The 24,353-nt window shown below is 43.4% G+C and overlaps 2 protein-coding genes across 8 annotated transcripts in view; both read left to right on the top strand.

Annotated features, from left to right (window-relative positions):
• The window catches only part of ZMYM6 (zinc finger MYM-type containing 6), a 46,140-nt gene extending 32,948 nt beyond the window's left edge, over positions 1–13,192 (top strand). For 4 of the 7 annotated variants that reach the window (XM_080657792.1, XM_080657791.1, XM_080657790.1 and 1 more), the window contains 2 exons: positions 8,372–8,516; positions 11,236–13,192. In XM_080657792.1, the coding sequence (XP_080513918.1) occupies positions 8,372–8,516; positions 11,236–13,067 (1,977 nt within the window). In that variant the 3' untranslated portion in view covers positions 13,068–13,192. The remainder of the gene's footprint in view (positions 1–8,371; positions 8,517–11,235) is intronic. The other 3 variants (XM_080657795.1, XM_080657796.1, XM_080657794.1) reach the window with 1 other exon arrangement.
• Positions 13,193–16,278: 3,086 nt separating this feature from the next.
• TMEM35B (transmembrane protein 35B) lies at positions 16,279–22,259 on the top strand. Its single transcript, XM_080657947.1, has 3 exons — positions 16,279–16,425; positions 17,992–18,172; positions 21,693–22,259. The coding sequence occupies exons 1-3, from the start codon at positions 16,318–16,320 to the stop codon at positions 21,860–21,862; spliced, it is 459 nt and encodes a 152-aa protein (XP_080514073.1). The 5' UTR covers positions 16,279–16,317; the 3' UTR covers positions 21,863–22,259.
• The last annotated feature ends 2,094 nt before the right edge of the window (positions 22,260–24,353 follow it).

Genomic DNA, 24,353 nt, shown 5'->3' with positions numbered 1-24,353 from the left:
CCTGCACGCCCCCTACTGGTGATCGAGCCCGCAATCTGGGCATGTGCCCTTGACCGGTATCAAACCTGGGACCCTTCAGTGTGAAGGCTGGTGCTCCATCCACGGAGCCAGACCAGCTAGGGCTTTTTTTTTTTTTTTTCCCTTTCTTCTTGAAATACCTTCTTCAATTTCCAGGCCATCATACTCGTACCTTTTCTTAACCTACATTGCTTCCTAGGTAACTCATACAGTCCTGTGGTTTTATTTTATTTTATTTTTTATTAAATATATTTTTATTGATTTCAGAGAGAAAGGGAGAGGGAGATAGAAACATCAATGATGAGAGAGAATCATTGATTGGTTGCCTCCTGCACGTCCCCCACGGGGGATCGAGCCCACAACCCAGGTACGTGCCCTTGACCAGAATTGAACCTAGGACCTTTTCAGTCCGCAGGCTGACGCTCTATCTGCTGAGCCAAACCAGCCAGGGCAGTCCTGTGGTTTTAAATAGCACCCAGGTGGTGGCTGATTCCCAGTTTTATTTCTTTTGCCCTAATCTCTGAGTTCCAGATTCATGTATCCAACCGCCTACTTGCCATTTAGATGATTAATTCCACTTAGATGGTTAATAGGTATCTCAATCAATATGTCTAAAACAGGACCCTTTTATTCCTTCCAGACGTCTTCTCCAGTGTTCTTGTTACCTCCTTAGTTTGAGCCACCATCATCTTTCTTCTGGATTATTGCAATGGCCTCCTACCTGTTTTCCTGCTTCCCTTTTTCCCCGTTGCGTTTTTTCTTCATATTGTTGCCAAAATGATCTTAAAACAAAATCATATTGTGTGACTTCACTGCTTAAACACCTTCAATGAAATTCTGAAAAAGAAGAGGGAAGAGCTAGTTTAAAAATTATGGGAAAGTTGCAAATTTTATAAAGCTCTACATAGTTGAAACAACTGATACTGAAGCCGTGAACAGATGGACAAGCTCAACAGAAAGGATGTCCAGAAATAGATCTAAATATATATGAGATTTTAGAAATAATAAAATTGGCATTTTAGATTAGTGGAAGAAATCTAGATTATTCAATAAATAGTATTGTGAGAACTGAGTAAACATGGAAAAAAAGTGCAGTTGGATTTCTACTGCACAAGTTAAATCAAAATGAAGACCATGGGTAAAGCCTGAAATGCACCCCTCTCCAATCTCACACTTAGTCATGTGGCCTGGCAATTGGAATCCCCTGCACCAGCATACAAAGTGGCAGTGTTGGGGCTGTAGTTAAATAATGTTATATCCATACAGTGGAATACCATGCAGTTAAAAAAGAATGAGGCAGCTCTATATGTACAGACATAGAGCAGTCTTACATATAAGTGAAAAAGACAAAACAGTATAGCATGCTGCCATTTCTGTTAAAAACAGACAAAACGCATGCCTGTACATGTATATAGAATATCTCTGGAAGGCAGCCAATAAATAGATAATAGTGGTGCCTCTATGGAGAACTCAGTAACTGAGGGAGAATTTTTTTAAAAAAATATATTTTATTGATTTTTTTTTTACAGAGAGGAAGGGAGAGGAATAGAGAAATAGAGAGTTAGAAACATCGATGAGAAACATCAATCACCTGCCTTCTGCACGCCCCCCTCACCCCACTGAGGATGTGCCCGCAACCAAGGTACATGCCCTTGACCGGAATCGAACCTGGGACCCTTCAGTCCGCAGGCCGACGCTCTATCCACTGAGCCAAACCGGTCAGGGCTGAGAGAGAATTTTAAGAGGGAGAATTACAGTTTTATTGTTTACTATTTGAATTTTTGGAATTTATGTCACATGTTACGTTACCCATTCAAAAGTAGGCATAGAATTTTTTTTATAAGACAAAGGAAAACTGAGCAAAGGATATGGATAGAAAGTTCACAGATGAGGAAATACAAATAATGATTAACCATGAAAAATACCTAATGATACTACTATTAATTTTTCACTTATTGAGAAATTGCAAAAAGTCTGATAATGTGTTGACTAGAGCAGCGATTTTCAATCGTTGTGTTGTGGCACACTGGTGTGCTGCAAGAATTCTTAAAACATGCAATACTGGACTATTTAGCCAGGGACACCAATCTCTTTTCCCTTAGAATTGTCAAATAAGAGAATGACAACAGTAAACACAGCAATAGCCACCGGTGTGAATGAATCAAAATTATACCAATTTCTTTGTCATATGGGCAAAAATATATTTTTTGGTGTGCTGCAGAATTTTAGTAATTAGTTTATGTGTGTCATGAGATGAAAAAGTGGGAAACAGTGCTAGGAAACAGGCTCACATACATTGCTGAAGGTCATTTAATTATTTTTATATTTTTTAATTGATTTCAGAGAGGGAGAGAGAGAGAGAAATAGAAACATAAATGATGAGAGAATCATTGGTCAGCTGCCTCTTGCATGCCCCCAACTGGGGATCGAGCCCACAATTCAGGCATGTGCCTTGACTGGGAATCGAACCAATGATCTCTTGGTGCACGGGATAACACTCAATCTACTGACCGGTCAGAGGAAGGTCATTTAATTTGATATGACTTCTATGGAAAGCAACTTGGCAATACCATCATAATTAAAGTCTGTCACATACAGATTTTAATATACTTTTGACCCACCAAACAGCACTTGTAAGACCTTTTTATGTAGATACTAGAGGCCCAGTGCACAAAATTCGTGCACTGGGGTGGGGAAGGGGCCTCAAACCAGCCTGTGCCTTCTTGCAGTCCAGCACCCCTCAGGGGATGTCTGCCTGCCGGCTTAGGCCCACTCTCCGCAGTAGTTGGACATCCCTCTTGCAGTCCAGGACCCCTCACTCCTTACCGCCCACCTGCTCGTTGCACCTTACTGCTCAGCTTGCTGCTTAGCGCTGCTGCCGCTGCACTCGCCAGCTGTGAGCCTGGCTTCTGGCTGAGTGGTGCTTTCCCTGTGGGAGCGCACTGACCACCAGGGGGCAGCTCCTGCATTGAGTGTCTGCCCCCTGGTGGTCAGTGCGTGTCATAGTGACAGGTCTTTCTGCTAATGGTTCTGCCGTTCGGTCGATTTGCATATTAGGCTTTTATTATATAGGATAGTAGCACATGTAAAATTAATTTATGTGTAAGGATATTTATTGCAGCATTGTTTATAACAGCAAAAGATTTGTAATATTTAAATGTTCAGAAGCAGATGACCTAGCCAGTTTAGCTCAGTGGATAGAGCTTTGGCCCGAAGCCTGAAGGGTCCTGTGTTTAATTCCATCAATGTTTTTCCCCTTCCCATTCTCTCTAAAAATTAGGGGAAAGCCCTAGCTGGTTTGGCTCAATAGATAGAGCATCAGCCTGAGGACTGAAGGGTCCCAGGTTCGATTCCGGCCAAGGGCACATGCCTGGGTTGCAGGCTCAATCCCCAGTAGGGGGCATGCAGGAGGCAGCCAATCAATGATTCTCTCTCATCTTTGATGTTTCTATCTCTCTCTCCCTCTCCCTTCCTCTCTAAAATCAGTAAAATATATTTAAAAAAATCAGTGGAAAAATATCCTTGGGTGAGGATCAACAACAACAAAAAAAGTTCAGCCGAGACACTTCACATTCCCTGAGGTACATTCAGTGTATAAAGCCCCTAGGAGGCAGCTTTATACAAAGTTATGTAAATATACCTCCAAGATAGCTTGCTAAGTGACAATGCAGAACCTTACTAATAATATGATCATTTGTAGTCAGAAGCAACTTATTTAATTACATAAACTAGCGATTTTCAACCTTTCTCATCTCATGACACACATAAACTAATTACTAAAATTCTGCAGCACACCAAAAAATACATTTTTTGCCCATCTGACAAAAAATAATAGGTATAATTTTGATTGAATGATTGATTCATTCATTCATATTGTGTTGGCTGTTGTCATTTTTTAATTAAACCTAAGGTAGAAGAGGTCAGTGCCCCTGACTAGTCAGGTATTGCATGTTTTAAAAATTCTTGCAACACACCAGTATGCCATGGCACACCATTGAAAATCATTGACATAGCCCAGCTGGCGTGGCTCAGTGATTGAGTGTCAGCCTATGAACCAGGAGGTCACGGTTCGATTCCCGGTCAGGGCACATGCCCGTGTTGTGGGGCGTGCAGGAGGCAGCTGATCAATGATTCTCTCTCATCATTGATGTTTCTATCTCTCCTCCCTTCTCTGAAATCAATAAAATATATATATATATTTTAAATATATTTTATTGATTTTTTTTACAGAGAGGAAGAGAGAGGGATAGAGAGTTAGAAACATCGATGAGAGAGAAACATCAATCAGCTGCCTCCTGCACACCCCACACAGGGGATGTGCCCGCAACCAAGGTACATGCCCTTGACCGGAATCGAACCTGGGACCTTCAGTCCACAGGTCGACGCTCTATCCACCGAGCCAAACCGGTTTCGGCTAAAATATATTTTTATTTATTTTATTTTATTATTATTTTAAATAAATTTTTATTGTTCAGATTATTACAGTTGTTCCTCTTTTTCCCCCCATAGCTCCCCTCGACCCGGTTCCCACCCCACCCCATGCTCTTACCCCCTCCACACTGTCCTCGTCCATAGGTGTATGATTTTTGTCCAGTCTCTTCCCGCACCCCCGACACTCCCTTCCCCCGAGAATTGTAAGTCCACTCCCTTTCTATGCCCCTGATTCGATTATATCATCAGTCCATTCTATTCATCAGATTTTTTATTCACTTGATTTTTAGATTCACTTGTTGATAGATAGGTATTTGTTGTCACTTTGTTGTTCATAATTTTTATCTTTACCTTTTTCTTCATCTTCCTCTTCTTAAAGAATACCCTTCAGCATTTCATATAATACTGGTTTGGCGGTGATGAACTCCTTTAGCTTTTTCTTATCTGTGAAACTCTTTATCTGACCTTCAATTCTTACTGATAGCTTTGCTGGGTAGCGTAATCTTGGTTGTAGGTTCTTGCTATTCATCACTTTGAATATTTCTTGCCACTCCCTTCTGGCCTGCATAGTTTCTGTTGAGAAGTCAGCTGACAGTTGTATGGGTACTCCCTTGTAGGTAACTAACTGTTTTTCTCTTGCTGCTTTTAATATTCTCTCTTTGTCTTTTGCCCTTGGCATTTTAATTATGATGTCTCTTGGTGTGGTCCTCTTTGGATTCCTCTTGTTTGGGGTTCTCTGCGCTTCCTGGACTTGTAAGTCTATTTCTTTCACCAGGTAGGGGAAGTTTTCTGTCGTTATTTCTTCAAATAGGTTTTCAATATCTTGTTCTCTCTTTACTTCTGGCACCCCAATAATTCGGATATTGATACGCTTAAAGTTGTCCCAGACGCTCCTTACACTATCTTCATATTGTTGGATTCTTTTTTCTTTTTTCTTTTCCGGTTGGGTGTTTTTTGCTTCTTTGTATTTCAAATGTTTGACTTGATTCTTGGGATCCTTTAGCCTGCTGTTAGATCTCTGTATATTATTCTTTATTTCAGTCAGTGTATGCTTAATTTCTAATTGGTCCTTTTTCATATCCTTAAGGGTCTCACTATATTTCTTGGAGGTTTCTAGAAGAATCTTGAGTAACCTTATAACTGTGGTTTTGAACTCTATATCCAGTAGTTTGCTTTCCTCCATTTCTTTCATTTGTGACCTATTTCTTTGTCTCCGCATTTTGGCAGCTTCCCTGTGTTGATAGAATGGCTTTGTGTGCTAGGTGTCCTGTAGGGCCCAGTGGCTGAGCCTCCCTAATTACCTGAGGTGGACACTCTTGGTGCACCCCTTTGTGGGCTGTGTGTACAGTCTTGTTGTAGTTAAGCCTTGATTGCTGTTAGTATCACTGGGAGGAATTGACCTCCAGGCCAGTTGGCTGTGAGAATCAGTTGTGTCTACAATGGGAGAACTTCTGTGCTGGAGACAGCCTTATGGGGCAGGACTTGCTTCAGTGGGGCTTTGGCACTCACTGAGTCTGCCCCGAGTGTGTCTCTTATGGATGTGAAGAGTTGTAATCTGGATAGTCTCACTCTGACCACTGGGTACCCTGGCTCTTGGATCTCCAAGGAGGTGCAAAGTCAGCCACTGCTCCAGGCCACCTAGTGGGAGCTACAGAGAGATCTGTAGATTCCTCTTCTTTGTTTGGGGTTTGGAGGTGCCCAGATGAGGCCCAGCTATGAAGCAATGCAAGCTGCTGTGGAGCCTTGGGCCTTCTTTTGGAAGCTCTGGGGCTCTCTGACCCAGCTGCAGTTTGTTAGGTTTTAGATTGCAAAAGGCCAGGCCATTCATATGCAAAAGCCTCTGTGCACAGCTTGGGTGGGGTTGTAAATTGGGTGGGGCGGGGTCTCAGGGAATCACCAGGCAGAGCGAACAGCAATGGCTGCCCATCAGCCCTGCCCCGAAGAGGCCCTCGGGTCTCTGTGTCCTGCGGCACCATGCAGGAACAATGATTGCTGCAAGCACCTCTGAGAGAAAGCTGCCCTCGCGTTCCGGCCGGATGCCAGACAGTTTAGTTTCTCTCCATATGAGTCTGGGTCCCCCAAGTCTCGCCTGGAACTGGAGTTCAGAGCAGTCAGGAGCTTGTATCTCCCTCCCGATTGAAAAAGACAACAGCATACCCAGTTGCCAGCCCGTTTCACGCGCACCTCTGTACCGCCACACTTCCACATCTCCGCACCTCCTCCTGGACTCAATGCGCTTTTCTCTTTCCTTCTAGTTGTAGAATTTCCACTCAGCCAGCCTTCCCATGGTTCTGGATGATATTCGTTTTGTCTTTTAGTTGTAGTTTTGATGTGGTTGTGCGCAGCAGCAAGTTCAGGTGTTTACCTATGCCGCCATCTTGGTTGGGTCCAATAAAATATATTTTAAAAAAAATCATTGACATAGGCCATCTTTGGAAGAATGTATATGAAATTGAGAAGAGTGGTTTTATTCAAGGTAGAGTCTGGCTAGATGGCAGAAAAGCACAGAAAACTTTTTATGTATACACTTTTATACCCTTTGTATTATTATATAACTCAAAATTATTGAATATATTATCTATTTTAAAAATTTAAAACACAGTCCTTCCAGACCCTATACAGTTTGGCTTCTGCCTACCTCTCCAAATGTATCATTCTCACCCCTGCTTACTTATTCAGCCTTGTTCTTGTTGATATTCTTAAAGCAGGCCAAGCTCTTTCCCACTTCACAGATTTGCACCTACCATTCCTCTGCCTGGAATCTGCTGACCTCAGGCCTTTGCATGGCTTGCTCTTTTGAATATTCAGAAGGTCTCTGCTCAAATGTTTACTCCTTCCTCCACACCATCATTCTCCACTCTCTTACCCTACTTTATTTCTTTCATAGCACTTATCATTCCCTAAAATTATACATTATATATTTGTTTTACTTGTTTATCGTCTGTGCCTCCCTCTAGAATGTAAGTTACATGAGAGTAGGACTTTGTCTTGTTTTTTGCTGTATCCCCTGGGCTTAGAACAGTGCCTGGCTTATACTGAACATTCAGTAAATATTAACTGAATGAAAAAACATGTTTTAAATACATTCTCCCACTCTGTTGCTTATTCTTTAGTTTTTTTTAGAAATCCTTATCCAAGGATGTATTTTTATTGATTTGAAAGAGGAAGGGAGAGGGAGGGAAGGAGGGAGAGAGAGAGAGAGAGGGAGAAGGAGAGGGAGAGAGAGAGAGAGAGAGAGAGAGAGAGACAGACAGACAGACAGACAGACAGAGACAGACAGAGACAGACAGAGACAGACAGAGACAGAGACATCCATCGGTTGCCTCCAGCACGCACCCAAACCAGGGATGGAACCTGCATCCTGGGTATGTGCCCTGACCGGGAATTGCACCTGAAACCTTTCAGTATGCAGGATGACATTTCAACCAGTTGAGCCACACCATCCAGAGTTCAACTTTGTTTTATAAAGACTTTGGTTTGCAAAAAAAAATTCAAATATGTCCATCTTTTCTGCTTTGTTTTTAACTCTTATGTTTTATTTAAGAATACTTGTTTCTTGTTCTGTTCATTTAAAAGTTCTCCAGTTAATATTTTTCATTTTGAGGTTGTTGATTGATATGGAATATATTTTTGCATATAGTCTGACATCGGCTCTAATTTTTCTAAATAGTTGTCCTAATTAGCAAAGATTGCTTTCATTGTTTTGATTATACTTACTATGGGTAGAATATTTTCAGTAAATGGAACTGATTAGAAGAATTAGGAATTAGTGTATATTTTCCATAGTGACTTCTTTATTACAGTCACTCAGAGGAATTATATTTCTCTTGATATATGCCACCTTTCAATTGATAGCAATTATTGTTAGTGATGAGATACTAAAAAAAATCTCTCTTTGGTTTCTTAATTTGTTTTTAACTAGGGAAATATACAGACAGATGCCATGAAACTTCTTTATTCCCAGTCTGCCCGGCTTTTAAAGAACAAAGCATTATTGTGCAAGCCCGCCACACAGACCAAGGCCATCTCTTGCAAACCACATACACAAAACAAGGAATGTCAGACAGGTATGTGTCCTGTGCTTTCCACATGAGGAAAGTTTGTCCTCTGTTGTTGTTTTTTTAAAGAAAGGAAAAGAAAGTCATTGACAATACTTAAATATGAAAACATTAATCTTTTGAACATCTAATTTATTTCTCTTATAATTATTGTCATTTATACTAATAACTACTCAGTTGAATCCATATGCACACAAAGCATTACGTGTAGAGTAGACAAACATCTGTTTTTCAGATATATAGATAAGCTATCACAATTACTAAATACACATTTTTTAAAAGCATTAGTGATTTAATCTTAGTTCTTTTTTATTTAAACACTATAAGTTGATTTGTCAGTTACTAAAGGTATGACTGTATGTCTGAGGTATTGTTGATAAGGAAAATTATTTGAATTCATACTTGAAAAGGTTGTAAACTGTTGCTCCAATCCATGTTATAGCTTTTAACCCCACCTACCCTTATATTTTCAGTTACTTTCATAGCTCTGCTCAAAGCATTTTTTAATTAAAAAAATTTTTTTTATTGATTTTTTATTTTATTTTGTTTTGTGTTTTAAATATATTTTTATTGATTTCAGAGAGAAGGGAGAAGGAGAGAGATATAGAAACATTAGTGATGAGAGAGAATCATTGATCAGCCGCCTCCTGCATGCCCCACATTGGGGATCAAGCCTGCAACCTGGGCATGTGCCCTTGACCGTAATCAAACCCGGGACTTTTCAGTCCACAGGCTGACACTCTATCCACTGAGCCAAACCAGATAGGGCTTGATTTTTTCTTTTTAGAGAGAGAGGAAAGAAGGGGCGGGGGGAGAGAGAGAGAGGAAGAAAGAAAGAAACAAACATTGATATGAGAACTAGACATCAGTTGGCTGCCTCCTGCATACCCCCTACATGGGATCAAGCCCGCAACCTGGGCATGTGCCCCAACTGGGAACTGAACTGGCAACTTCCTGGTGCATGGGACGACGCCTAACCAACTGAGCCACACTAGCCAGGGCTGATTTTTGTTCTTAATTTTACTTCATCGAATATACTGTATTTAAAAGCTTACTCTATCAAAAAATAATCATGAGCTAGGCCAGTGAAGTTCAGTTGGTTGGGTGTCATCCCAGGAACCAGGAGGTCACAGTTTGATTCTCAGTCAGGACACAAGTCTGGGTTGCTGGCTCTATCCCCACTATAGGACATGTAGGAAGCAGCTGATCGATGTTTCTCTCTCATTCATGTTTCTCTCTCTTCCTCTCCCTTCTCTCTGAAATCAATAAAAAAATTTAAAAAGTAATCATGAGTTTTTATGAAGGATGCCTTTCTTTTGGTAGAAGTCAAGGAGAATCTCATTTTCCTTCCTCAGTAAGTTTGATTGCTTTATATTCCCATTAAAATGATACACTCTTTGTGTACATGAATTAAAATTATATGCAGATTCACATGTGGAAGGTAGTAAAGGATCTGTGGACATCTAAATGTGTAGGTATGTGTGCTTATGCATTAAAAATTTTTCTATGTTAAATATTGGATTGTTTCCTATATACTCTTATAAACTACATTTTTATTTGAATTGCATCAGAAACCAGAAACCATTCCATATGAATATAAATTTAAATATACATTGAGATTCTTGAAAGATGTGCATAGATTCCAGTGTATATAACATACCCATTCCTCTAAGATTGGGCAATTAGATTACTTCATTTTTTAATATTATAAAAAATGTTGAGTTTAGCTGTATAAATGGATCTTTGTACACTTGTCTAATTTTATTCTTAGGATAAATTCTAAGTAGTGGAGTTATAGTTTCAAAAACTATCATAGACTTTTTTTTGCCACCCCTCACCTGAGGATATTTTTTCCATTGATTTTTAGAGAGAGTGGAAAGGAGGGAGAGAGGGAAAGAGAAACATTGATGTGATAGAGACACATTGATTGGTTACCTGCCTCCTACTCATACCCCAGTGCGCCAGGAATTGAGCCTGCAACCCAGGTATGTGCCCCTGACTGGGGCCAATGCTCTAACCACTGAGAAGTACCAGCCAGGGCAAAAGCTATCATATATTTTTTTTAAATTTCTTTATTGATTAAGGTATTACATATTTGTCCTCATCCCCCCATTACCTTCCCAAAGTTTTTTTTTTTTTATATATATGTTGCAAAATTGCCCTTCAGAAAAGCACATCAATTTATGCTCCAACTTTCAGTGTTTTGAGATCATTAATTTCTCTGCACCCTCACTAACATTGAGTATTAAAACTACTAATTAACCCTTTCCCCCCCAACTTTAATTTGGAAAAATTTAAAAATTCAGGAAGTTTGAAAATATAGCACAACAAACACCAATATACCCTTCATCTAGATTTACCAAATGTTAACTTTTTGCAACATTTCTTTTCTCTTTTTTCCCCCTGAGTTTTTAAAAAGTGAAGTAATTTATTGTTAATATGATGTATTCTGTGGACTTCAACCCTAATTCCAGTTATCTATTGAATAGACAGAATTTCTTGTTCATGTAGCACAGCTTACAGTTTTATTTTAGTTAGTGACCAAGTTTTGGACAAAGGAGAAATTCTGTTTTCAATGGCATCATGGAAGTATTATGGTTTGTGTTTAAGCTTTAGTATATTCCCTTGATAAGTAGTAAAAAAAGTGTAAACTTTAAATATGTATGAGGAAAACATCAATAACATAGCTTATTCTTGAAAATAACAGAAATTCAAATATTTCATTCAGATTTACCTATGCCTAATGGGAAGAATGATGTGGAACTTGATTCTCCACCTGCAAAGAAAAAAAAAATAGATTTTTTCCAGACTTACGATGTAGAATATTTAAAAGTTGGTTTTATTATCTATCATGGATCAAAAGAAAGTTCACCAAGGCCTCAGTGTGTCATTTGTGGAGAAATCTTATCTGCTGAACACATGAAGCCAGCAGATCTTTCTCATCACTTAAAGACAAAACATTCAGAATTGGAAAACAAACCAGTAGATTTTTTTGAACAAAAATCTCTTGAAATGGAATGTCAAAATAGTTCTTTTAAAAAGTGTTTACTAGTTGAAAAGTCACTCGTGAAAGCTTCTTATTTAATTGCTTTCCAAATTGCTTCCAGCAAGAAGCCATTCTCCATTGCTGAAGAGTTAATTAAACCACACTTAGTAGAAATGTGTTCAGAAGTTTGGGGTTCAAGTGCTGGAGACAAAATGAAAACCATTCCTCTTTCTAATAATATGATCGGACACAGGATTGATGAACTGTCTGCTGATGTTGAAGAACAGCTGATTCAAAAAGTCAGAGAGTCAAAGTGGTTTGCCCTTCAGATAGATGAGTCTTCAGAAATCTCAAATACCACCCTTCTTTTGTGCTATATTCGTTTCATTGATAATGATTGTAGTGATATAAAAGAAGAATTATTATGTTGTATTGAAATGCCTTCTAAAATAACTGGTGTTGAACTATTTGAACTAATAAATAAATATATTCATAGTAAATCTCTGAATTGGAAATATTGTGTTGGTCTCTGTACAGATGGAGCTGCAAGCATGACTGGCAGGTATTCTGTTTTAAGGGAAAAAATTCATGAAGTTGCCATGAATACACTGGCATTTACACATTGTTTTATTCACCGTGAACATTTAGCAGCAGAAAAGTTGTCTCCGTGCTTACATAAAATTCTTTTGCAGTCAGCACAAATTTTAAGTTTTATAAAGAGCAATGCCTTGAATTCACGGATGTTAACAATTTTGTGTGAAGAGATGGGTTCTGAGCATGTGAATTTACCACTTCCTGCTGAAGTACGATGGATATCGAGAGGGAGAATTTTAACAAGATTATTTGAATTACGACATGAAATTGAAATTTTCTTAAATCAGCAGCATTCCAATTTGGCCAAGTATTTTCTTGATGAGGAATGGGTGGCAAGGCTCGCCTATTTATCAGATATTTTTTCACTTATAAATGAACTAAATTTAAGTCTCCAAGGAAGTATGACTACACTCTTCAATTTGTATAATAAAATGGATGTACTTAAAGAAAAGCTAAAAATGTGGTTGAAGCGCACACAAGAGAATGATTATGACATGTTTCCTTCATTTTCCGAATTCTCAAACTCATCCAGCTTAAATATGAGAAGCATTTCAAGCACTGTTTTTGAGCACCTGGAAGGACTTTATCAAATGTTCAGTGACTGTTATCCACCAGAAGAAGACTTGCGCCTGGGAAATTTGTGGATAATTAATCCTTTCATGTATCATCGAAATAATAATCTCAAGGACTTGGAAGAAGAAAAACTAGCACAGTTATCTTCAGATTTAGAATTAAAATCAGTATTTAAATCAATGTCTGTAACTCAGTTTTGGATAAAAGCAAAGACAGGTTATCCAGAACTCCATGAAAGGGCAATGAAATTTTTATTGCCTTTTTCAACTATTTACTTATGTGATGCTACATTTTCAGCTTTGACTGAGTCAAAACAAAGAAATCTGTTGGTTTCTGGTCCTGCCCTAAGACTTGCAGTCACATCTTTAATTCCAAGGATAGAAAAATTAGTAAAGGAGAAAGAATAGTAAATGTGTATATTGCTTATCAAATTCTATAACTTTGTGTTAATTTTTGTATGGAATAAGTATCCTAAATATAATTTCTTAATGTGCTTATGTGTGTTCAGTGATTAAATGTTTGAATAATTTTACTTTTTGTTGAGGAATTTAATCATTACACATTTATACATAATTGTATATCATTTTATTGACTGATCAAATAATTTGGATTAATGACAAAGATGTAGGTAGTGAAAGGTCCAATTTATGTAATAAATAGCACACCTGGATGTTGGAACTACTTGGCATTTAGAAGCACGTGGGACGTGTTAGTCTTCAGCTAGCCTGTCTCCTACTATAGCAGGTTGTGGTAGGTAGAAAAAAAAGATCCAAGCAACTTGATGAACAGGAAATGAAAGCAGCAGGAGAGTTTGAGACCCCTGTAGAGGGGGGGGGGGGGGCTCTCTGGCCCACTAGACCAGGGTTTGGCAAACCTTTTTCATAAAGGGCCAGATAGTGATTTTTTGTTCGTTTTGTTAATCCTCACCCAAGGATATTTTTTCCATTGCTTTTCAGAGAGAGAGTGGAAAGGAGGGAGGGAGGAAGGGAGAAATGGGGAAAAAGAGAGAAGCATTGATGTGAGAGAGACACATAGATTGGTTGCCTCCCACACTCTTCCTGATGGTGTGTGTGTGTTGGGGCAGGGGGGAGGGGGGTGCTGGGAGAGAACCCGCAACCCAGGTACATGCCCTTGACTGGGAATTGAACCCTCGACCCTTTAGTGCTTGGGCCTATGCTTTAACCAATTAGCCACATGGCCCGGGCTAAATAGTGAATATTTTAGGCTTTGCAGGCCATAGGTGGCAACTGCAGTACTCAATCGGCAGTTACAGCACAAATGCAACTGTAGACAGTACACAGACAAATGAATGTGGCTGTGTTTCAATAAAACTATGAATATTGAAATATGAATCCATATAATTTTCCTTTCATGAAGCTGCCTTTAAAATTTTTATCATTAAAAAATCTGTATATATAAAAACCTAAACCTAAGCAGCCGTTTGACGGTTCAACCGGTAGCTATGACGTACACTGACCACCAGGGGGCAGACGCTCAACACACAGGCATGGAAACATGGAACAGACTTTTGAATCTCAGAGGGAAGGAGGGAGGGGGGAGGGCGAGAAGAGATTAACCAAAGATCTTATATGCATACTACAGGCCTGGTGCACGGATTCGTGCACTGGTGGGGTCCCTTGGCCTGGCCTGCAGGGACCTGGCCGAAACTGGCAGTCCGACATCCTCTGAGGGGTCCCGGATTGCCAGAGGGTGCAGGCCAGGCTGAGGGACCCCACCAGTTCATGGCACCGGGCCTCTAGTGTAAACAAATAAACATTGTTAGTTGGTGGAGGAGGAGGGAGTAAAAAAATACATCCCATACAACTGACTGAATTTGGCCCAGTTTGCCCATCCCAGTCTAGACAGATTTCCAGGTAAAAATCAGATGTGCCAGGAGTGGCCTGTAGGGATTTGTTCTGTGAAAACCTCTCCTCACAGCTGTAAGTATTAATAGCGAACTGCATCAGATGTTAGACTTTGGTCCTTGAGTTCGACTAAGAAAAGAATTCAGAGCCCGGGAGCTCAAATACAAGTGCAAGTTTGTTTAGGAAGTCACAGGAGTAGAAGAGAGCTGTGGAAGAAGTGAGCCAACTAGCTGCGTGGTATCTGGAAGCAAGTTATGGAGGCAAAACAAGGGCCCTGGAGCGTAGCAGAAAGACAGACAAAAGACGCCTAGAGGATGCAGAAGGGGGGAAAGGCGTGTGTGTGTGTTAGAGAGAGAGAGAGAGAGAGATGGGGGGAGAGGGAGAAAGGCGAGAGAAGAGAGAGAATATGAGCACCAGCATGTGCTGGGTCTTCCCTCTTAATGGCTTTTATCTCGTGGTCTCGGGAGGATCTCAATAGCGTATTCATCAGGTTTTCCTGGTGTGGCTCCTCAGGGTTGTGGTCTCACTGATCGATTGGGGCCAAGGCAGGGAGGGGATCATTAGTTATTGCAGCTGGTCCTGATGTCAGCTATGGTGTTGCCTGCCTGGCCTTGCTGCTTTTCTGGGCCTGGAGCTGAAACACAACTGAGGCCTAGATGTTATTTATCTATAGTTTGACCAAAACTCTGTCTCTGTGGTCAACATACCTGAGGCTTTGTTGATAGGATTATTTTATGTGGTTCAGAACCTCATTGTTCCGAGGCCTTAATGCTGAAGGGAGTGGTCATGCCAGGGAGTCAAATGAGGCTATTCTCCAGCCCCCCTTGTTCTCCTCTAAGGAGATGTACCACGGGATTAGCGACATGCCAGGGGAGGCAAGGTCAGGGGAGGGTCTGAACTGCACAGCCAGTGATATGAAAGGTCAGGGGTCTAAACTGCATGACCCGAGACATGCTAGGGGAGGTAAGGTCACCCTGGGGGTGAGGTCCCGCCCTGTAATACTTGAGTTCCCAGGTTAGCCTGTTGCTGGGCACCCAGGACTTTCCACCCTGGTGACCTTCTGTACCTGGCCTGTTTCTACTCTGCTCCTGCCTAACTGCCCAGGATATCACAAGTATCTGAATTTTCAAACACCTTTTACATTTTGATTTCAGCTGAGAGAAATTAGAAGATATGTTTCAAGCAAAGATACAAAAGAGCAATTCATTTTATAATGACTCGTTATTGATTTATTATTAATTTCATAAATTACTTCGCAAATAACTTTTTGAGCTCATACATGTGCCAGGCATTGTGCTAGGCCTATTACAGACTCCGGGGGACGGGTGCAGCATTATCCCTACTTACAGAAGCAGATACTGCGGCGGCGCACCGAGGTTAGGTGACATCTCAGATCTCTAAGCTAGGGCGGCACAGGCAGGAACGAGGCCCTGGTCTTTTGCATCCTAACTGCTCTCCTGCAAGCCACTTCCAGATACCATGTTTAACTCCACTCTGTTCGTGTTGACTGGGAGACACATTTTCCCTAAATTCAATCGGGCTCATATAGTCAGTTAGGAGCAAGTGGGCTTGAGACAAACGCCAGGTCCGTCGGCCCTACGGCCCCCCACCCCCCCAACCCGGTACTGGGACAAAAGAGAGTGGCAACACTCCTGAAAGAGGAGGAAAGGGAAGCCCTAGCGCGTCCTCCCGCCGCCCGGGGCGGGAGGAAGTTAATCCGAGGCAGGGGCGGGTTTTGGGCCGGGCCGGACTGGGGCGCGTGAGCCCGCCCTCCCGAAGGACCTGCGCGGCCATGGCGCTGCTGGTCGCCGCTCTGCGAGTTCTGCTGGGCGGCTTCTTCACGCTCACGGGGGCGGCCAAGCTCTCCGAGCAGATCTCGGCTTCTGCGTCGCAGCAGATGGTGAGCGGCGTGGCGTGGGCAGCGGGTGGGTGGGCCCCGGGCCCCAGCAGTTACCCCGGTGCGCCCCGCCCCCGTTTGCCCGCACCCTTGCCCCGCCGACCGCCTGACTTCGGGCCAGAGGGCGCTAGAGCCTGGGGAAGAGCATCTGAACCTTGTCTTGGACGGTGACGCCCTCCGGGGAGTTTCCATAGACGGGAGGGTCGGGAAGGCCCTTTCCAGCTGAGCATTGGTGGCCCAGGCGAATCTAGAGCCGCAGGAGGAATGCTCCGGATCCTGGGGGAGAAAAACGGGGTGGAAAAGAAACAGCTCCTTCCTTGCTTGAGTTCTTGGGAGCTTCGTGAGGCAGGGTTTATTAATCCCCATTTGGCAGGGTAGGAAACCCGCCCTGAAGGTGAAGTGTAAAGGTTACACTCTCTTTTTTTTTTTTTTTTTAAATACTTTATTAATTTTTTTTACAGAGAGGAAGGGAGAGGGCTAGAGAGTTATAAACATGGATGAGAGAGAAACATCAATCAGCTGCCTCCTGCACACCCCCTACTGGGGATGTGCCTGCAACCAAGTTACATGCCCTTGACCGGAATCGAACCTGAGACCCTTGAGTCCGCAGGCCTACGCACTATCCACTGAGCCAAACCAGTTAGGCCCTAACTGTTAGGGCAAGGTTATACTCTCTTAACTTAGAATCCAGAGAGCCCTTTTCTGGAGGATGAAGCCTGGGAGGGAGGCCTAGAAGACGCCCTTAGGCCTTCTGTCTAGTTCTAGACTGGGGAAAGCTTTCATGTTCTCATGCTCACCAATCCCCCAAGCCTTCCAAACAGCCAGACTTGGAGACCCTGCAAGCTCCCTCTCCCAGGTCTGGGTTCTCCCCTTCTTTCCTGTCTTAAGGTGGTGGGTTTGGGCAAGTTCATCCCTAGAGCCAGATAGCTTAGTGTGTCCTTGCATCACTGAGTAGGAGAAGGTAGCGCTGAGGTGGGGGAGCAGGAAAAGGTAGCCAACCTGAGGATCAGGATGAAGTCATGTGGCCCAGGACGGAGCCTGATTCAGCAAGATGAGTCACTTTGAGCCCCTTCAACTCCCCTTGTTTCTATTGCAGTGGGATCCAGGCACCAGCATATGATGTAGAAAGTGGAATCTGTTTAATGAGCAACAATCTGCCCTTCCATCCTCTCTCCCAACTCCAAATAGTCGCTGCACAGTACCTGAAGAGAAGCCAGGCCAGGCATAAAGAGACGTTGTGGCGTTCCCAAGGCCTTGGCACAAATGAGAAGGCCCAAGACTTGCTTCCTTTTCCTTGAATTTGGGGCTGGGGAGAGTCCAGTGAGAAACTCAGTCCATCTCTGCATCACCATCCAGCCCTTCTCCCTGGAGCATGAAGCCTGTTTACTGATTCCAAAGCTCAGCCCCCCAGGGAGGCTCTCTCCTTTCCAGCTGACCTCAGCCCTGCACCTGGTCTAGAGTAGTCACTCCTTTGTTGGGGGTAGTTGACGTAGGCACCAAATGCCCCGTACAGTGGCTAGGAAGTGGATCCTTGGTGAGTGGCTGACAGGCCTTCCCTGCCACCCTTAGAAAGCCCTGTTCGAGCAGTTCGCTGAGGTGTTCCCGTTGAAGGTGTTCGGCTACCAGCCAGATCCCATGAGCTACCAAGTGACCGTAGGTTGGCTGGAACTGCTGGCTGGGTTGCTGCTGGCCCTGGGCCCACCGAAGCTGCAAGAGATCAGTAACTTCCTCTTGATCGTGCTCATGATGGGTAAGGGGTGTCCCCCTGGGCAGGGGGAAGGAGGAATTCTTGGGGAGGATGATGGGAAGGCCTGGCTGTTCCTCTGTTCCCCGTTACTATTGCCCCCCCCCCTTTTTTCTCTGGAACCAGGAGCACTTCCTGCTGTATTACAGTTTCCATGGTCTTCAGACTAGGGCAGGTGCTTTTCAAACTTAATCTACTGTAACACTATTCATGTCAACTAGACCTTCTACCTCATCATTTCTATTGGCTGTGTGATATTCCATCATGAGGATGTATTATAATGTAACCTAAAAGTCCCGACTGCTCTCCACCATCCCACCCCTGAGATGAGAGGATAGAGTAGCAGTTGCCACTTGACTTATGTGTCTGGCAGTTGGGAACCAAGAAGCTGAGCCCCCTGAACAGAAAAGCAGAGAATTTGCCTGGGGCTAGAAGTCCTGGAGGGACCCCCTCATAGCAGCTCTGCTCACAGGGACTGCTGATGTACAAAGACAGCTGCTGCTTCTACACCCCCAGGTCTCGTGTCACCATCGCTGCCACCACTACCATCCTGCCCCCAGGCTTTCTTTCCATCTCAGGAGCTTCCCTCATTTTCAGATCTTTCTTTCACTTCCAACACCAACCCCTGGGCCTCCTTCCCTCCAGTAGGATTAAGAAAGGAGTTGGAGCAGGAAGAATTTGTTCCAAAATGCCTATCTAGCCACCTTCCTGCCCTATTTGGCTGGATTGTTCCTGTTTCTTTCTTTCTTTCTTTTTTAATAAATCTTTATTGTTCAGATTATTACAAGTGTTCCTCTTTTCTTCCCCCATAGCTCCCCTCCACCTGATTCCCCACCCCACCAGTGGCCTTACCCCCCGCCACTGTCTTCATCCATAGGTGTAAGATTTTTGTCCATTCTCTTCCTGCACCCCTCACACCCTCTTCCCCCCGAGAATTGTCAGTCCACTCCCTTTCTATGTCCCTGATTCTATTATATTCATCAGTCCATTCTGTTCATCCGATTTTTTATTCACTTGATTTTTAGATTCACTTGTTGGTAGGTATGTATTTGTTGTCATTTTGTTGTTCATAATTTTTATCTTTACCTTTTTCTTCTTCTTCCTCTTCTTAAAGAATACCCTTCAGCATTTCATATAATCCTGGTTTGGTGGTGATGAACTCCTTTAGCTTTTTCTTGTCTGTGGAGCTCTTTATCTGACCTTCAATTCTGAATGATAGCTTTGCTGGGTAGAGTAATCTTGGTTGTAGGTTCTTGCTATTCATCACTTTGAATATTTCTTGCCACTCCCTTCTGGCCTGCATAGTTTCTGTTGAGAAGTCAGCTGACAGTCATATGGGTGCTCCCTTGTAGGTAACTAACTGTTTTTCTCTTGCTGCTTTCAAGATTCTCTCTTTGTCTTTTGCCCTTGGCATTTTAATTATGATGTGTCTTGGTGTGGTCCTCTTTGGATTCCTCTTGTATGGGGTTCTCTGTGCTTCCTGGACTTGTAAGTCTATTTCTTTCACCAGGTAGGGAAAGTTTTCTGTCATTATTTCTTCTAATAGTTTTCAATATTTTGCTCTCTCTCTTCTTCTGGCACCCCAATAATTCTGATGTTGGTACGCTTAAAGTTGTCCCAGACGCTCCTTACACTATCTTCATATTTTTGGATTCTTTTTTCTTTTTGTTTTTCTGGTTGGGTGTTTTTTATTTCCTCATTTCAGATCTTTGGTTTGATTCTTGGGGTCCTTTGATCTACAGTTGAATTTCTGTATATTCTTTATTTCAGACAGTGTATGCTTAATTTCTGACTGGTCTTTTTCCATTTTTTTGGCATTCTCATTAAGGTCCTTGAAGGTCTCACTAAGCTCCTCGGAGGTCTCATCAAGTTTCTCGGCGGTTTTTAGAAGATTCTTGAGTAACCTTATAAATGTGGTTTTGAACTCTATGTCCAGTAGTTTGCTTTCCTCCATTTCTTTCATTCGTGACATGTTTCTTTGTCTCCGCATTTTGCTGCTTCCCTGTGTTGATGGAGTGGTTTTCTGTGGTAGGTGACAAGTGGTTCAGCCTATCACCTGAGGTGGACACTCTTGGTGCACCCCTTTGTGGGCTGAGTGCAGAGTCTTTTTTTTTTTTTTTTTAAACATATTTTATTGATATTTCACAGAGAGGAAGGGAGAGGGATAGAGAGCTAGAAACATCGATGAGAGAGAAACATCGATCAGCTGCCTCCTGCACACCCCCCACTGGGGATGTGCCCGCAACCAATGTACATGCCCTTGACCGGAACCGAACCCGGGACCCCTCAGTCCGCAGGCCGACGCTCTATCCACTGAGCCAAACCGGTTTCGGCTGAGTACAGAGTCTTGATGTAGTTAAGCCTTGATTGCTGTTGGTACACTGGGAGGAATTGACCTCCAGGCCAATTGGCTGTGAGGACCTGCTGTGTCTATAATTGAAGAACTGCTGTGCTGGAGACATGCTTATGGGGCAGGACTTGCTTCAGTGGGGCTTTGGTGCTCACTGAGTCTGCCTTTTGAATGTGTTACTTATGGATGTGAGTAGTTGAAATCTGGTGTCTCACACTGACCACTAGATACGCTAGCTTTTGGATCTCCAGTGGGGTGCAGGTCAGCTACTGTCTGAGGCCACCCAGCAGGAGCTACAACGAGAACTACAGTTTTCTCCTCTTTGCTTGGGGTTTGGGAGTTTTGGAGCTATCTGACCAGAGCTGCAGTTTGTTAGGTTAAGCTGAGATCTGGCAGGCCATTTATATGCAAAAGCCGCTGCGTGGAGCTTGGGTGGGTTTGTAGATTGTGCGTGGCGGGGTCTCAGAGAGTCACTAGGCTAGGGCGTGGCAAACAGCGATGGCTGCCAGTCAGCTGTCCCTGCGTCCTGCGCTCCAGTGCAGCAAACAATGATTGCTGTGTGCACCTCTGCAAGAAAGCCACCCTCACTTTCCGACCTGATGGCAGACAGTCCAGCTTCTCCCTGTAGGAGTTTGGGTCCCCAGCATCTCCCCAGAAACAGGAGTTCAGAGTAATCGGGAGCTTGTCTCCCTTCGGGTTGAAAAAAGCAGCGCACCCAGTCGCCCGCCGCCAGCCCGATTCGCACAACTCTGTACCTCAGCTTTTTAGCGCTTGTGCACCTTTCAATGCTGTTTGCTCTTTCCTTCTAGTTGTAGAACTTCCACTCAGCCAGCTTTCCCGTGGTTCTGGGTGATAGACGTTTTGTCTTTTAGTTGTAGTTTTGAAATTGTTGTGTGAGGCAGCAGTTTAGGTGTTTACCTATGCCGCCATCTTGGTTTTTTTCTCCTGTTTCTTTCTTGCTCTCAGAAAGGGGTGTTCCATTAATTTAAAAAACTTCTGATTCCTGGTCCTGCTTTCTCTGGGAGGCCATGGAGACAAGTGCACCTAGTTTAGGATGTGTGCCTGGGGGGTGCTTAAGGGGAGGACTTGAGCTGGTCAGCCTAGGCTGGAGAGCCCTGAGCTCCTGGATCTCTTGGGTGCCCCAGGGAGCCTCAGAGACCTGACTTTCCATTCTAGGGTCCATCTTCACATTGGTGTCTCTAAAGGAGTCACTGAACACCTGCATCCCGGCTGTCGTCTGCCTGGCGCTCCTGGTGCTGCTGGATATCTGCAAGTTCTTAGTCAGAACTGAGAAGGTGGTCAGACCCACAAGGAAGAAGATGCCAAGTTCAGCCAAGGGATCCTGAGAGTAGAGTACCTCTTGCCTCTCGGTGCCATGTCACTGTCACAGCAGGAACACAGAGGGACACAGAGTCAACCACCTTGTTACCAATACAATACGCCCAGGGTCAAAGTATGGCCATCGTTGAAATAGACATCTTGTCTATCTGGGCCTACTTTCTCTCTTGGACATCTACTGCTCTTTTTGATATTTACTAGCATTCCTCTTGTCACGTGAAAATAAGCAGAAAAGAAATTTAACCCACAATGTTAATGCCCCAAAATAACTATTTTCTATTCCATTGTTTAACTGTACTTTTCTATGCTTCTATACAGATTTTAAAAAATGAGCATGAGACCATATATACTATTTTATTACTGGCTTTTTAAAGCTAATACACCATGCCTGTTTTACCTTGTTGTTAATGGCTGTGTAGTGTGCCATTGTGAGGTTGTACTGTAAAGTATTTACTCAGGCCCCCACGCAGGAACATGTGGATTGTTCCCAATTTTTTGCTATTGTAAACCTCACAGTGAATCACCTTTGCATACCTATTTTCTTTCCCTAGAAGTGTCAGTGCTGGTTCAACAGGCATGCACGTTTGTAAGGCTTTTATCACTTACACATTGAGTGTGGCAGAGTACAAGTGCCTGCTTCTGCGTGTGCCCTTCTGAGCCACACGAAGTGTTCCCTTCTATATTTTTTACCTTGGGCACTTTAGCTCTGCGAAACTAACAAAGGACCTGAAACTGCCAGCCTCTGGTGGTGAGGTGGGGCACTCAGTGCAGTGCTCCTAGGAGCCTACATGGAGGCAGGGCACAGTCAACTCCAAGGGGTGCTGCCTGTTAAAGCCGTGCCGGAAGCCCGAGGTGAATCCAAGAGGTCCTAGGGAGTCAGAAGGATGTGTGTGTGTGGCCATGCTCAAGGAAAAGGGACCATGTTAGGGTACCTTCTGTCACATTACCAACCATCTTTACCTCATACGTGCGCGCGCGCACACACACACACACACATTAGTGCACACACACTACATATATAGAGGTCAAAACAATAAGGAAGCTGTCACTCAAATAAGAGGTCCAGAGATAACATAGCTTCAATGTAGGCTGCCTTATGATGACATCAAATACTTTTTTTCAACTTTCTGCTCTTTCAATTTATTGACTACTGCCCTCAGGGATGCATAACAGTGGCAGCAGCTCCAGAGTGCACATTTGCACATAATACCCAAAGGTGAAAAGAAAGAGGACAGCTCTCTCAGAAGACCCCCAGGTTTCCCCTCACATCCCACTGGTCAGAATTACGTCACATTTTCATTACGAGGCCAATCACTAGCAAGGAGAATGGAATTCCCATGATGGAATTAAACTAGTTAAGATTTACCACACTGGTCAGCAAGGGAGGGGGTAGAAAATGGTTTCTGTGGCTTACTAGCTTATTTGCAGAATATGTTTAATAATGGTAAATACTTCTCAGTTGCTGTGGGGATTTAGTGGGTTGAAGTGTTTACAGTAGTGCCTGGCACATAATAAGTGTTCAGTAAATGCTATTATTAAATACTGGCTTGTTCTACAGATGAGAAAACGGATTCAGAAAGCTTAAGTGCCCATGTGTCAGATCTGAGACTAGAATTAAGGCCTGATTGACTCCAGAATGCACAATTTCCACTGCACCAGCTGTCAAAGTCGGAAGTGGGCAGGCAGGGCACTCCCGCTCTCTTCAACTTGAGGGTACATGGGATGATCAGTCCAATGTGATTAAGTCTGCCTTGCTTTCCAGAATTGCCCCTCTGCATGAAAATTTTAAACCCATGAAAATAGAGCCTAGAGCCCCTAGAATCCTGGCTCCTTACCGTCTCCAACCCTCCCAGGATGCCACAGCCAGGCTGCCCCAGCCAGGACTTTGAGTAAAACCTCTCACTGCTGGCCTAGGCTGAGGACTCCTGTTTACCAAGGCTTGACCTGTAAGCTGATTAGTTGCTACAGGGCCCCCACGCTTGGCTGTGGGAAAGGCAGGATGTAGAGGAGTGGGCTGGCCAGCTGGTGAGGAGGAACAATTAGGATTGACAGCAGCAGGAATAGCTTGAGCTCCAGCAGTGGCTCCTCAGCCCAAGGAGAAACCAGGCTCCAAGAAATGTGCCCCCCAAACCGCAGCTGAAATCTAGGTCAGGTAAGCACAAATGACATTCAGCTGCCAGGCCTTCCTTATGCTTTTCTATCTTCCTCCCCGTGTCTTCTTGTCCTGGAATGACGCTCCCTTCCCTTGGGGCCCTGGCCACACCCCACAAACCCAGCCCACAGCTGCCACAGATGGGCCCCAGCCACTCCAGCTGTTGTGCCCAATCTTCATGTCATGTCCTGGGATGTGTGGGTGGAAGTGGATTCTGTTCTGTCTCAGCTCCTTAAAGCCAGGTCCCAAGGCGGGGTGGGGGGGGAGAGAGAGAGAGAGAAAGAGAGAGAAAGAGAGAAAGAGAGAGAGAGCGCTGCAGTAGCTAGAACAGCAAGAGGTAGGAGAGG

The sequence above is a fragment of the Plecotus auritus genome, assembly GCF_963455305.1.
Source record: "Plecotus auritus genome assembly, chromosome: 2".
Lineage (NCBI taxonomy): Eukaryota > Metazoa > Chordata > Mammalia > Chiroptera > Vespertilionidae > Plecotus > Plecotus auritus.
The sequence above is the reverse complement of the archived record's forward strand: the minus strand, read 5'-3'. Positions and strand labels throughout refer to the sequence as shown.

What these genes read in the sequence shown, in the direction of transcription:
- TMEM35B (XM_080657947.1), top strand. Translation starts at nt 16,318, where the DNA reads ATGGCGCTGCTGGTCGCCGCTCTGCGAGTTCTGCTGGGCGGCTTCTTC. An exon ending in CTTCTGCGTCGCAGCAGATG is followed by an intron (nt 16,426 to 17,991) that starts GTGAGCGGCGTG and finishes TGCCACCCTTAG; the next exon opens with AAAGCCCTGTTCGAGCAGTT. An exon ending in CTTGATCGTGCTCATGATGG is followed by an intron (nt 18,173 to 21,692) that starts GTAAGGGGTGTC and finishes TTTCCATTCTAG; the next exon opens with GGTCCATCTTCACATTGGTG.